We start from the raw sequence: 14,699 nt of genomic DNA, 5'->3' as shown, positions 1-14,699 counted from the left end.
TGTCTCCTCATCAGACTCAATAGGCCTGCCAGTTTTTTTGTTTGCAAGGGGTGAAGGGTTGCTGGAGGAGCTTGAAGCTGGTGGATGTGATTGAACCAGCAGTTGTGTAGGCTCATCCGGGGCTTGGTCACGTGCCAAGATTCAACCCCCCCACCCCAACCCACCCAATCAATCCTCTTGTGTACATGCTCAAGCTTGCATGGGCAAGTACCCCGTGGGACTTGGCCAAGTGCCCAGACAGGCTTGATCTACCATATGTCTGGAAGGGATAATTGGCTGTTATGAGGTGGCAGAGCTGGTGACATGATTTATTATATAGTTGTTATTTGGTTGGGTTTGCAGAGCTGGAGGATGATGAATGGGCAGGCAGGCCACAAAAAGCTGAGGGAAGACAGAGGAAGGATCAGGAGGTTTTTGGTTGGGTGGATGGATCAAGATTGCTGGGACATTTGATGGAATGGGTGGGGCATGTCATCAAGTGGCAGCTGCCAGATAGTGAAAAGATGGATATGCAAATGATAATTAGGGTGTTCAAAGTTGACTTGCATAAAATCATAACACCATGAAATCATAAAATTCTAAGCTGAAAAAAGTATGTTGCACCCAAGCACTCAAATTAGAGCAACATTTCTAGAATGGTACATATGAAATCATCACTTGAAAGTTTTATAATTTTATGATTTTATGCATTGGAAATTTTATGATTTCAACTTTGAACACCCTTAATGATACTTGTCACAGTGTTTCATCCATCAGCCACATAAATTGGATTATGTCAGAAGGCAGAAACTGAAAGCTTCAAACACACATCTCCATGATGTTTTGGAACAACAAAGCCTCAAAATTTGCTCAGGTCCATGCATTAGGGTGATTCCAAGTTGACCATGCATGACTTACATGCACGCATGACTTACATGCACTTTTGCAAGTTGCAAGACTTTTCTTGAACACCAACTTCCACAAAAACATTCAAGCAGGTTTGCAGGGGTGGAGTACAATGTGACTTGTGTGCGCTTTTGCAACTCAGTGTTCTCAACTTGACCACCAACTTGCAAGTGCATGCAATGACCAACTTTGAAACCCCCTATTCTATGAAATACAATATTTACAAGTTTGTCTCAATTTATGTGTTCATTTCTGCCCTATCTAACAGATGCCAAAGCTGAAGCTCATACATGTCAGAATAACAAGCTCTAGAGGCATTCAGTGTTGGAGTTCAGCAATACATTCTTCAATAATGTTTGACCGTGTTGGGAATCACAATTGAGGTTGGTGTTCTTCCGGAAGGGCGTCAAAGCTTCAGACACGTAGATCAAGAATCAGTTTTGAAGGGCAAAGTCAATAACAGCAGGTAGAATACCTTTGGTTCAATAGAGATTTGAAAACTGCAAAATCTTCTTCATTTTTGGCTGAGAGAGCCTTCACTTTGGCTTGTTCGGCAAGAACACTGGCTTCTTGCCACTTTCGATGGCTGGGATGAAATTGTTCTTGCCTTTGTTGTAAACCCTGTGGAAAAGGTTGAAGTTAGAATCCATGCTATGTAGTTAGGGAGATGAAAAGATCAAAGGGCAAGTCACAAGAGAGAATGAGGATTTGATACATCTAATTAGCTTACCACTTCTTCGCTCCGTTGAATGAAAGCACAAAGAGCCGAACAGTATCCATTTAAAAACTGACCAAGCAGTCGCGAGGTTATTCTCAATCTGTTCAATACTTCCTGTTTCTCGTTACGGTGAAAGGGAACAATGACTTCCGAGACTTGGAAGCCTTGTCCATCGTAAGTCCAAAAGTACCACTCTGACTGTGAAGCCAGAACACCATGCAAAATGTCAAGATGTAGTCCACGTGATACATTTTGCATGGCACAACCTAGGAAAGAAACTAATTCAACGCAATATTCCAGGTACAAGTGAGGTAAACAAATTTTGGATGACTCGCCCTCTAATTCAGTCATCATTTGCGCGTAGTTATTCCTTGCAATCCCTCCGCATTTTCCTCCCAAAACGACTATAACACAAAGTTCGAGTACCATGTATATGAACTCGATGCGACCTTTACTAGCACCCACGGCATCGTTAGTGATAGTACCGTTGAAAAGGTTGCTGATCTTGACAAGAATCTATGAAATAGAGAAGAACAACATTAATGTTTTTCTTATCTTTATAAAAGAACAAACAAACTGGCACTGAAGGGCTCTCACATACGGCTTGCATCCAAGCAACAACCTTGGCCTCATCGGCTGCGGCGTTTAACGGACATGTGTCAACTTCGGCTTCCTCTATCGCGCGGAAAACCTCGGTGGCAAAACTTTTGGGGATGTATGGTTCGATTGGAGTGAATTCTGGAATACTTGTGTGGTACTTGTATTGTGGCCATAGTTGTCTAGCGTGTTTCCACTCCATATTTGAGAAAGATGGAACGAATCTTTCTGGAAACCATGAAAGGCAAGTAAGGGTGATAGACAAAACACCAGTGAGTAGTTACGCTGGGCAATGGCAAGATGGTCAAGCTTCCTTACTTCTCAAGTCAACGATATTCTCAAAAGACAATGAATGGGTGCGTAGAAGTTTCACAAGGTATACACCACCTTGTCCGGATGGATCGTTGCACAATTCTGACATGTACGCTTCGAAAGACGCTTGTCGTTGGGTACTATATTCGGAAGACATTTCCACAAATACACGGGTCACTTCCTCGTCCGAGTTTAGTGGTGTCAGGATCTTCTGCCTTTGGCTTGGCATTCTGAAAGAGGTGTGATTGACGTCAAACAACGATTGCGACCTGTTTATTAGTTGGTGAAACCGAAAAAGAAGAATCAACGTTAGTTTGCGGACCCAAACCAAAAGCGAAAGCAGTAAAAGGCTAAAGCTGTACCGTGTTGAGCAGTCGAAGGGGAACAGGTCAAGCGGTTGAGTTGGTAGCGGGCTAAAGTTGCGCGAGGACCCCGACGCAAACTTCACTCAAGGGCTCTCCTTTCGCTGACACTTTCCAAGTTTCCGCTTGTCCAAAAACGTTATCCTAAAATCTGTATTTATTTATGTACTCCCGAGTCCCCACACTTGAGAACACCACCTCTAGTTCACCCCTCCCTTCCAACTCCCCTTGAAATCAAACAGAGCACTAGCCCCGCTCTTCCCCCATACACCCCTTTCCAAAACCATCGACCTCGCATCGTTCCCACCGTTCCCACCCACCCATGCCACACGGGAAGAGGCCCCGCGACCGGCAACATGCCCAATGTGGACATGTACACGTTGCTGAGGGCTCCCTGCCCGATGTCGAAAACCAACTGGCGGAGAAACTCAATTGTTTGATTGACTCCTTAGTGCCCAGATTGGAAAGTCTGGAGAGGGCTGTCCCCGGACAGGCCTCCAAGCCATCCGGAGCAGCCCGCGCAGACTCCTTCAGCAACCTCTTGTTGAGGATTGAGGAGATTGCGGCCAACATGGCCAGATTAGAAAAGAAGGTAGAGACCATGTCTCTGCCGACTTCTTCTAACAGGATGGACCAATTGACTGCGAGACCGAGCAATTCTCCACTCGGAGAAGGCCGCCAGCGCACCAAACCCCGGTTTGCCCAAGAACCTACCGCAGATTTAGGCTAGGTAAAGTGGTGGCCAGAAAAAGTTTTCATCAACCAAAGCCTTTCAAAGATCTTACAGCGGCGGCGATCTGCCATAAAATCAATGAAGCATTGGCCTTTTCAAATGCCACAATTAATAACGAAAACATCCAGGTAAAGGCGGTCGCCCAATTTCCCAATGGGAACGTCAAAATCTAGACCAAGGATCGAAGAGCCGCAAAATGGCTTCTTGATAAAAAACATCTCTGGACTGAGAAAGCTGACCCTGTTTTTGTCCACTCACACCGTGCTCTTACACTTGTGCGCCTCCGATCGGTGACTCATCGAAAACGAACAATCCATGAATCATTGCCAGTTTAATTTCTGATTGGCGACAGAGAGAGAGAGACAGTGCTGCACAGAGTCTAAGGGACCTTCACACCAAAAGCAAAACTTGTAATATATCTAGCGGAATACCATTGAGTAGGAAGGCTATGTTAATGTACGCGCAAGTTCAATCAAACATCCCAAGTTTGGTTCTTTTCTGACACAAGAAAAAGAGAGGGAGAGAGTGCATTCATGTTGTTTTCTTGCAAGACAAGCCACACAACTCTTGGTGGTGGGCCCCTAACAGAGGAGCATCGCGACACGATTAAGCACGAGAACGCAGGAGAAGAGGAGGACCATGAAAGCCGTGAAAGTAAAAAGCCAGCACACAACTATAACATAAACTAAACTAAACAGATAAGATAAGGAGCAGAAAGAGATGAGAGGCGGGCAGTGATTCTTGTAAAGAGTACATACATCGTGTATTTGCTATTTTTGTCTTTGAGTCAAGTAGAAAATATGTGACGTTTCGTCTTTGTAGGAGAGAGAGGGAGAGAGAGGAGTGAAATCAGGCGTCATAGCAGTACTTGAAAGTTAACAACAACATGTAAGGAAATCTTATAACAGCGAGCGATGCAACTGAGGAATTAAGTAGAACAATAATAAAAGATCGAGAGATTTTTTGCCACATGCGGTTCACATGCAGAGCTTGACGTTTATCACACTTGCAGATGGACATTCCCTGCTTTGATATTTGTTTGTTTTTAGTTTAGATCAATGATGAGTGTTGTTCTCAAAGCGTCATGAATTCTAGCTTGATGGTTTTATTCGTAAGATGATAATTTGATGGAAGTGTCCAATGCGATCGAGGCGGCGAGAAGATTGTGAGTTTTAACAGCTGACCAAGGCTTCATCGGCCTTCTTAAGGTCGCCCTCGCTCAGCATTTTTTCTTTACCAGCAGCGGCAGTGGCTTTACCGCTCCCATTGAGATGGCTCCCGTTGGCACCTGGAGTGCTTTGGCCAGACGCCCCGCCGATCGAACCTGTCCTGCGCTTCATCACCAAGGGGAACGGATAGCTGTCTTCGTCACGGTTGACACTCGATGTAGAATCCCAACGCGCGTTGCCCATGTAGTCTGACGTCCCAAGTCCTTCCAAATCCTGATCATCACAAAAAAAAAGGGAGGCGCGGCATTAATCTCTATCATTCAAATCCCGATAGGTTTTCATCAATTGAGAGAAACTCCTTAGTATACCTCAGTGAGCGTTCCAATGTCACCAGGTGTCATGGCTCCTGACCTATATCTTGGACTTCCAGGGGCACTGAAGGGTGCACCAATCTTAGCCGAGCTTGATTCGAACTCATTATCTTCAGCAGTGAAGCTGTCTGGATAGGCTCTCCTGAGCGCCAGCTGTCGAGCCTTCGAATACTCCAATCCGAGCGACTTCCAATCCAAGAGATCCGACAATCTTTCGGTCCGGTTACGTTGGTTGATTCTTTGGCGACGAGTCTTGGTACAGAATTCTAACATCTGATCGGTGAGTTGATTGACCGAGTCCTCGACTGACTTCATTCTTCGGTCAACAATGTAGATCCCGTACTCATGGGGGTTTTCTATTAACTCGTCCATGAAGCAACCAAAACCTAGATAGAAAGAGTATTAACTTTTTTTTATCTCCTGGCAACGCAACACAGGCTGCTTACCGGACAAGTTTGTTGTTATGCTTGGTACTCCCATGACAGTACATTCCGCTGGTGTGTACTATTGAAGGAAGAAAAGATTGGTTTGCGTAAAGGCAAGGCACGAAAGTGTTAGATGTTAGTGAACTCGTCGAACACAAAATAAAAAGAGGCAGTAAGCACTGACCCCCCAAGGTTCATAGTATGATGGGAATACGCCCAAGTGGCATCCCCGAACAAATTCCTCGTAATCCAAGCCGAGGATGGGATTGTTGGAGTTCAAGAACTCGGGATGGAAGATAACTTTGACGCGATCGTGGCTTCCGTTGAAGAGCTGAACACGACGGATTTGATTGAGGATAGGATCCGCGCTATCATCGGCCATGTTATGAGTGACGACCGGTGGAAGGGAGTTCCTCTTGAGAGCAAAGACTCGACGCTTCAACAAGATCTTGTCTTCGGCAGAGAGCAGGGTCGATGGGTCAGGCACTTCCGTGCCAATCTCACCAGTGTAGCGAGCCGTCATCTCAAACAGTCTGTTTCCGATTCGGTTTTGGATTTCAGTTACCGTATCTCGGAGTTGTTTGGTCACCGCTTGGCCTTTGAGAGCTTCAATTGTGTAGGAATGCGTCGCTGCTGGCATGATGATAAACGCCACTACTGTGATCTTGGACTTCATCGTCTTGAGTTTGTGGTTGAGACCTGCAATCAAGTTCAGGTGTTAAACAAGGACTCAACATGTAACATCTTATGAGTGAAAAGTTGCGCACGAGCAAGAGATTCGATAAACATATCCACTCCTTTGTTGCGGTACTCATACCGCCCGGCTGTAAAGAAGTATAACGTATTGTCCAAGTCGAAATCATAATGGCCATAGAAGTGCCCACGCACAAAATCATGAATCTTTTGCTTCGAGATCGCATGGATGTTTTGAAATTCGTGCATGGCTGAAAATTTGACTACATTCAATCCATTCGGTAACACTCCGTCTGAACGCGCACGCAAAAACAAAACAATCAGTCACCTGAATTCAAGTCATTGAAATTAAGTTACGTGATATACTGACCAGGCTTCCTTTTGAGTAGGTGTTCACTTTCGTATGCAGTGATGTGAGAGACAGTGGTAAAGACATCGGCACAGTGCGTTGATGCCCGCTCGACACAATATCTGTGATAGATCCCTCTTTTGCCGGCTTCGTGATCGACGTCAAAATACTGTAGGTTATTGTAAAAATCGACTGATCCGGCACAGAGGTAACGGCCTAGAAGTGTGGCGTGAGTGGTAAAAATCGTGGTGATGTCGATTTGACGCTTGCGGCAGAGAGGGATAGCAAGGCCAGCAAGCCACTCGTGGAAGTGTCCGATGATCGCCTTGGAAGTTTCGCGGGAGGCAAACTGAATCCATCACTGAAGTAAGTCAGCGATGGTGATTCCGTAGTCAACCGATTGATTGCGATACGTTGGACGTATCCGGAGGGGGAAAAAAACAACATGCGACGTACTTCGCCCAAAAACCAGGCCACCAAGTAGCCAAAGACGATCGTATCGTTAGTTTCGCTATCGTTTGGGGGCGCCGGGATCCCGGCCAGGTTCCACAAGTCGGTCTTCCATTCGTCCAAGCGAGACATCATGGAGCCGGTGTCGAAGAGCAAGACTTTGGGGCCGCCTTCGATCAACCAACGTCCGTAAAGATACTTGACCCCACGATCCTTCATCGACTGGAGCGAGTCTCTCATCTCGGGCGTGTCAGGTTCGATGGCTTCTACTTCCATCGGGGCCGACTTGTAAGCCAAGGGGCCCAAGAGACAGTATCGATCACCATACTCGTGGCAGGTTACCGGGGCCTTGGTCTTGATGACTGTGTAGATACCTCCGACTGTGAACAAGAAGAAAGCATCGATGGTCAATACCTTTTGATCAAACAGGTTAGGCGGATGATCGTTGAGACGTCACGGGGATCAACAGGAGCTCAGGATGGACTGCAGTGTTGCTGAGTATGTGCAGCTAACCTTTGTTGGCGACCTGATAAAAGAAGCACAGCAGAGGAGGAGATAGATGTGTGAGTTTCCGTGGATGGGCTGAGGATAGAAGAGTTAAACAAAGATTACTTACTTCCCATGCAACCTCAAAGAGAAGATGGTTGTGGACATCCCTGACTGGTGCGGACATGATCGATGAGGATGGATTGGTGATGAGGATAGCCTGAGAGTGGGGAGAAGGATGTCAATCGACTGGGCTTGCAAGTAGTGCTCAAGGATGGATGAGAAGCGATGACGATGGATGGATGGAGGGAAAACCGAAGTGGTTAAAGAGTTCCTGCCAAGTGACAAAGCTTTTTGTAAATATGCAGTGCACTTTAATTATTTATTTAACTGCCGATCGACCAGATACCCCACAGGAAATTTAAACCGGCTTCGACGGATACCCAAACTCATGACCGGCTGAGATACTCATTAGGCGACGCAGCCCCAAGCCCAGTTACATATATTTATCCATCTTCCCCACATCCTCCGATTGTTACTTGTTTGGCTTCAGATATTGTCCCTTGCAAAGTCCATCGCTTCCAAGTGTTCTGGATCAGCTCCATTTGACGAGACTGGAGCGGCGCCCATGTGTTGAACGAGGATTTCGGGGATAAGAGTGAAGTGACGTCATAGCTGCACTAACTTATCGCCCAATGTCGGTTGGAACTTGGGCGTGCATGTCGTTACATAAGCACTTACGCCCCGCCCGACTTATCATAGCGGGAGGCCGCGGTCGGCTCAACTTCCGATGCCGGCCTGGCGTCAAGGGCCGCTGTCGGCTGATCTTCTGACAGAAAGCCTGCCCGACAGCTGGCTCGGGCCCGTAGACTCGAAAGAGGCATTCCTTTTGCAAACTCCGGCGTCAAACTGATCCATGGCTGAGCCAACCCGGAATCGGATGACCATTTGGAGTACAGTGCCCCCCACGACTTCTCAACTACCATTACAGAGGGGTTCCAAATTTTGGAGTTTTTTTTTCTAAAAATTCTTTTAAAAGTGGGCTGATGCTGGGCTCTTTTTGGCCCACTTTTTGATGCAAATGTCACATTTCACCAACCAGACCTGGTAATATGCATGATAATAGTCCAAAGTCATTGGAATTTCACTGGACCCGCTGCCAAGAGAGCAATGAAGAAATATTCTTCACATTGCCACATTCCAAAGAGTGTACTGATGGATATGGCAATCATCAATAACTAAGGAGGTACATATTTACATAAATACCTACACCTGTAGTATGTATTTACATAGATAATTTAGTCTCTAAATACATAATAAATATTCTATAAGTCCATAGTACATGTCTGTAACCACATACTATGGTCTTAAAACCAGCTGTTCCAAATTTTGCATCTGAAAAAAATGAAACTTTTTTTTGAGGCATTGCACAGACTTCAAAGTTATATTTTTGAGTTCTCCTACGTCTGTAGGGCTCAAAAATGTATAGTTTACATGTGATACATGTCTGGTGACTTTGAACACATTGTTCAAAGTTCAATTTTTTTTTGCAGGTGTGGGGTAGTTGAGAAGTTGTGGGGGGCACTGTATTTGCGCTGTAGGAACTTCCCTTGCAATCTGGGACCCCGCAGATGTTGGTTTAGACCCAGAAAGTCTAGATTTTTGCAGGGAAATCTAGCTTGTTGGGCTCTAGATCACTTCTGGGAAGCCCACAGATCTCAACGGGAAGTGGACTGGGAACCCCTTCCAGACCCAGATCTGAGCCAAATTTCGCAGGGAAATTTAGGCTTTGAGACTCTGGGAGGCTCTCAGATTGCTCCCAGATTGCGACGGGAAGTGGAGGACTTCCCGTCAATCTGGGAACCCAGATTTTTCCAGATTTTGCGTGGAAATCTGGGCTCGATCTTCCCAAATCCTAGATCTTCCCAGATTTCCCTGCAAAATCTGGGAAAATCTGGGTTTCCAGATTGGCGGGAAGTCCTCCAGTCCTCCAGTGATCATCTGTTTGGCCCAGGCCCGTGGTTTGGAAAAGCCTTGGCTCTTCATTGGCTGCCGGAATTTGGTGAAAATTGGGTGGGCTTGCCAGCGGGCCGACCGGGGTTTAGACCGGGCGCAAACCGTCCTTTTTGGAGAATTTGCGAAGTTGGCCCAACCAGACAGCCCAGTGTACCCCCAAGCAGCGCCTCGGACCCGCGCACCAGGTGCGCACCTTTGGGAAAAAGTGGGGTGAGGACGTGCACCTCACTTCTAGATAAGATTGGGGAGGGCCCAAGCACCATATTTGAGCTGGCTGTGGGGGTTCTTTTGGGGGTGCTCATTTCAGAGAGTGCAAAATGAACATGTGTCTGGTGAGAGTCAAACTCTTGACCTCAGCTATGCTGAGACACATACTAGAATGCTGCCTTGACCAACTAGGCTACAAGCGCTTGTGGCTGCCAGCTGGGTGGTTGGTAACTTGGTTGGTAGCACTCATGGGTCAGTCAGACAGCCCTCCATACTGGTGATACATCATGGTGGCAGACTGGGTGGAGTGATGTGGGGAGGCCAAAGCTAAGCTAGCTGTGGCGGGTTTTGTGGGAACACCCTAACACAGGAAAAATATAAGCTTCCTCAGTTTTAAAAAAGGCTTCAAAAAAGAACTCCAAAAGATTTGCTGAAAACTCCCAAATTTGGGTTTAGATTGAGCGCACCAGCTCTTGAACGTAGTTTTTGTGACCCATCTCCTGAGTACATTTTAGCTTTGAAGTCAAATTTAACTTCAAGCTTAGAGTTTCTGTTCTTGTGTAGAGAAAATTTGTGTAAAAAAAATTGTTTCAAGAAAGGGAAACATGCAACAGGTAGATGTTGATTTTGATTGTATTTCTCATGATTTGCAACCAAGCAGTTTTTGTATTTGTCTGATGCTTTGAAATCAAACAAGGGTGTCATAACTTGAAATTCAAAAAAGCCTCAGGAGAAAAAATGGATAAGCCGCAAAGAATAATTAGGGTCTGTGTAGAAATTAGTTTGAAATGAAGGTTAAAGTGCACATATTAGGGGGTTTCAAAGTTGGCCAGATGCAACTTGCATGCGCTTTTGCAAGTCAGTGTTCAAGTTCAGTCTTGAACACCAAGTTGCAAAAGTGCATGCAAGCCACACTGTACTACACCCCCTAAGCCTTCTTGAATGTTTTTTTGAAATTTGGTGTTCAATAAAAGCCTTGAACACCAACTTGCAAAAGTGCATGCAGGTTGTACATGTCCAACTTTGAATCCCCCTATTATCAGGTGGTGTTGCAGCCACCCTGAAAGTCTAGTGAGAGTAGTAAAGAATGTCAATCTGTACCCATGGCGGGTACCTAGTACCGCATGGCGGGTACTGCCCGCACCCGCCCTGCACCCGTGAGGTGGTGCCGGTGCAGTACTAGTTATGTACTTTTGGCCATAAAGCGGTGTGGTACCCAGGTACCGCCCATCACCATGGTCCCACAGCCAGGTAGCCTGTGAAACTTTCAGACATGCATCAAGATGTTTTTGATGTCAAGCGAGCTTTTAGCTTTGGCCGGGATTATGTGTCATCAAAGCAACACAGACTCAAGCCCGTCTCAATGAGCAGGGGGATGACTGTAGCCTTCTATTCAAAGAACAAGATGATAAAAGAGGGAGTCTTGGCCGGGTGTAAAGAGGGCATTGGCAATGCCAAGAAGACCAAGAAGAAATCTAAAAGCAAAAGAAAGGTGATTGTTTTGGATGAAGATTGAAGTTGCTTTGAAGTTTTTTTAAATAAATATTTGACAGAGCTGGATTACAAGTAGGTAGGACTGATATTATAAACAAGAATGTTACTATATATACTATTTATGAATGCTCAAATGTGAAGAGAGCTACAGGTGCCGGTTTTTGTTGAGCAAAGTTCAAGAAATGGGCCTGGGGGTACCCGTGGTACCCGCCAGGCGGTGCTGGGTGCGGTACTAGGTACCAACTTTGGCTGAAAACTCAGGGGGACCCTGGTGCCAAATGGTACCAGGGTCTACTTTGACATTCTTTAGAGAGTAGAAAAGATCAAAAGGGTTGATTGGCATGAGAAAAAAGGCAATAAGAATTTTAATGAGAAGAAATTCATGAGTAAATGAAAGGAAATCACCAGTGGTATTATGAGTTGAATGGTTGATTGGTCAAAGATATTGAGTATTTTATTAGGTAGCATCAGAAAGTTGATGAACAAAACATGACTGATCAGGATGATTGCAATTTGGGAAAGAAGATCAAGAATTTAAACAAAGGAAAGGTGAGATAAATTCAAATTTCCTACAAAGATCATACTAAGCAATGACTTTTGAAACATGCCATGTATCACACTGGATTGGAAATTGAATGGAATGATTAAAATATCTGTAAAACTGAATGTTGAATCAAGAAGCTGAATGATCAAATTTTCTTTTCAATTGACATGAATGGGCTCTTCTGAAATCATGAAAAGATGTTCTACCCTCTAAGATCAAATCAATCATAATCTTTGAAAAATTATATTCATTTAAGAATATTTTATTCCATTCAGCTGGATGATTCTCTTTGAACCATTGCCCATTTAGATAAGCTGAGATTTGTGGGAGCATCTGATATGCATGATCTATACTGAAGTAATGTATCATGGCATTCTTGACGGCTCCAAATTTTAAATGGTTGAGTGGTGGTTTGACTGCATGAGGAACTATTCCAAACAAAGGAAGAACCTGCTCTGATCCTAATAATTTATCTTCAATCCAATCAAGATATAAGCTTTGTGATTCTTCAAGTGATTCAATATCCCCTGACCTCCTGGATGCATGTTTCATTAATAAACTATGACAGATGAGTGAATATTTTAAAATGCTTTTGACTTTCTTTGACAATTTTGAAGCTACAATTGTTTCATTGAACTTATCTGTGACTTTGACCACTTGTGACTTCACGCCTAAATGTAATACCTTTAATAAATAAACTGGAAGATCTTCAAATTTTCTCCTGGTTTGAGATCAGGAATTAATTTTTTTGACTATTTCACTATCCTTTGTTCCCAAGAAGTCTATTTCACCAGAATGCTTATTTGGGATTATTTCTGGGGGGATTCTGTTCAAATTGACCAAGAACAGATTACCAGCATGGGCTTGATTCAATGAAGGGATTTCACACTGCTTTTTTGTTTTGAAAATAATTTCATCCTTGATCCATCTTTCTAAAATTTCATAATTTAACCTTCCATCAGACCCTTGTAGAACATCCATGACTTGTGGATTATGTTTAGGAACAAATTGGAGAATTATATGAAGAGCAGTTTTGAAATATTCTGGCTTTGAAATTTTACTTGCAGATATGAATTCAATGAAAATGATTTGAAGTTCTTGAAATGCACTTTTATCCATTGGATATGTTTCCCTTTTTCCATCAATTAATCCTAGAGCAGGCAGGCTGAATTCAGGATCAAATATTTCATTTGCTAACAAACCAATTAATTTACTACTAGGGTTTAAGGGCGGCGTAGGGCGGCTACGCCACCCTGTGTAGCCGCTGACTGATCTCATAATTTTGATACATGAATCAACAAATCAAAGGTACCGCCTCCAAGGTCGTAGACCGCGATCAACCGTGATTCTTCTCAATCTAGACCATATGCCAAAGCAGCAGCGGTGGGTTTGTTGATAACACGGAGAACATCCAGCTTGGCAATTGCACCGGCATCCTTGTTTGCTTGCCGCTGGGCGTTGTTGAAGTAGGCAGGGAAGGTGTTAACTGCAAGCAAAAAAAACCGGAAAGGGCTTGGTGACCAGGTAAAGGCATTTCAGATCAGAAGAGAAGCAGCTACTGACCAGCATGTTTAACGTCTTTTGTCAGGTAACCTTCAGTGGTCTCCTTCATCTTTGGTCATCTAACGGCAAGGTCTCCGGGCCGGTCATTGGTATCGATCTGGGAATGACCAACTTGTGTTTTCTGCATGGGAGAGACAGGATAAGCAACCGGGCAGACTCGGAGGGGCGCCGGAAAAGTTGTCAGGCTGAGAATGGCTAGGTACAAATAGAGGTGGAAATGGCTTGAGGTCTTTGGACAAAGGGATGAATTACTTAATCAGGTTTGGGGATGACCCTATCCTGGACACAACCTCAGAGTACATCGGAGAAGAATCCAATCCCGGCGGCACAATAAAATTATGAGTTTGGAAAAGGGGCTCAGTTTCCCATTTTTGGGGGGGTCACTTGCATGTGGAACGGGGGAAGGTCAATGTGTGCAAAGGTGGGAGGGGAAAAGGAAATTAATTATTTGTGTCCGGCACAATTGAGGTATGGGGGAGAGTATAAGAGGAGACACAGTTGAATGATTGCAGGTCATTGCTTGGCTCTTGCTCGGCGCCAATTGCTTAAAGAGCCAAGCAATCCAGGTCAATTAGTACCTGTATTTTGTTGACAGCTCGGAGGAGGGGAGGAATGCTGCCAAAGAAAAATTGGTGGGGGCATTGGTCCGCTTAATGTTAAACCATTAATTTGAAGAAAGAATTTCTTTCTCTGGAATATAATTTAGAAAGAATCCTCTGAGAATTGCAGCGTCAATGAAGACAAGAATCTTGATCAAAAGTTTTGAGCAACTAAGTAATGTTTTTTTTGAAACAAATTGATTTGTGGATTCATGAATGGGTTGCACAAAATGGGAATGATGAGCTGCTTTAAGTCCACCAAGTATGTTTTTCTCACATTTAAGTTTCTTCTTGAAACAGAGATCATCATATCTGGAGGAAATAAGCTTCAAAAGTTCTGGTAAATTAGGAGTTTCCAGACATTTTGAGGATAAACTGCAGGTATATTGAGTGGATAATTTCTGGATGTTATCAAATAAATTTTGAACATTTTCCTGTGAATTTTCTTCTTTTCTTCCATTGATCTTGTTTTTTAAATGATTTTCTTCCATAAATTTTGGATCCATATTTCTTTGGAATGATTTTCCCACTTTATGGTAATCCATTTGTGGAATAGGAAGTGAGCCTGTCTGATCAGGAATTAATCTTGATAAGGTATCTTCATCTAAAACAGAAAAAAAATCTGAATAAATACAACTTTGGGTATTATCATGTATTCACTAAACTTCCACTTACCCCGAATCTGATGTGAAAATTTATGCTCTGGAATCAGTTGAACTGCTTTTT

General features: G+C 44.1%; 3 protein-coding genes across 3 annotated transcripts; all 3 read right to left on the bottom strand.

The window, feature by feature from the left end:
• Nucleotides 1-1,257: 1,257 nt before the first annotated feature.
• Nucleotides 1,258-2,402, bottom strand: PtA15_13A489 (uncharacterized protein; the record flags this gene model as incomplete). Its single annotated transcript, XM_053162691.1, has 5 exons — nucleotides 1,258-1,297; nucleotides 1,361-1,506; nucleotides 1,616-1,869; nucleotides 1,939-2,119; nucleotides 2,205-2,402. 5 exons carry the CDS (start codon nucleotides 2,400-2,402, stop codon nucleotides 1,258-1,260), a joined length of 819 nt encoding a protein of 272 aa, XP_053026643.1.
• Nucleotides 2,403-4,779: 2,377 nt separating this feature from the next.
• PtA15_13A488 (uncharacterized protein) lies at nucleotides 4,780-7,737 on the bottom strand (the record flags this gene model as incomplete). Its single annotated transcript, XM_053162690.1, has 9 exons — nucleotides 4,780-5,049; nucleotides 5,145-5,533; nucleotides 5,594-5,651; nucleotides 5,757-6,271; nucleotides 6,340-6,558; nucleotides 6,636-6,963; nucleotides 7,071-7,444; nucleotides 7,578-7,590; nucleotides 7,681-7,737. 9 exons carry the CDS (start codon nucleotides 7,735-7,737, stop codon nucleotides 4,780-4,782), a joined length of 2,223 nt encoding a protein of 740 aa, XP_053026642.1.
• A 5,426-nt stretch (nucleotides 7,738-13,163) lies between these two features.
• Nucleotides 13,164-13,423, bottom strand: PtA15_13A487 (uncharacterized protein; the record flags this gene model as incomplete). The annotated part of the gene is made up of 2 exons (XM_053162689.1): nucleotides 13,164-13,297; nucleotides 13,375-13,423. The coding sequence occupies 2 exons, from the start codon at nucleotides 13,421-13,423 to the stop codon at nucleotides 13,164-13,166; spliced, it is 183 nt and encodes a 60-aa protein (XP_053026641.1).
• Between the last annotated feature and the right edge of the window lie 1,276 nt (nucleotides 13,424-14,699).

This window comes from Puccinia triticina, chromosome 13A, assembly GCF_026914185.1.
Source record: "Puccinia triticina chromosome 13A, complete sequence".
In the NCBI taxonomy this organism is placed as follows: Eukaryota; Fungi; Basidiomycota; class Pucciniomycetes; order Pucciniales; family Pucciniaceae; genus Puccinia; species Puccinia triticina.
Note: the sequence above shows the minus strand (reverse complement) of the source record. Positions and strands in the feature narration are given on the sequence as shown.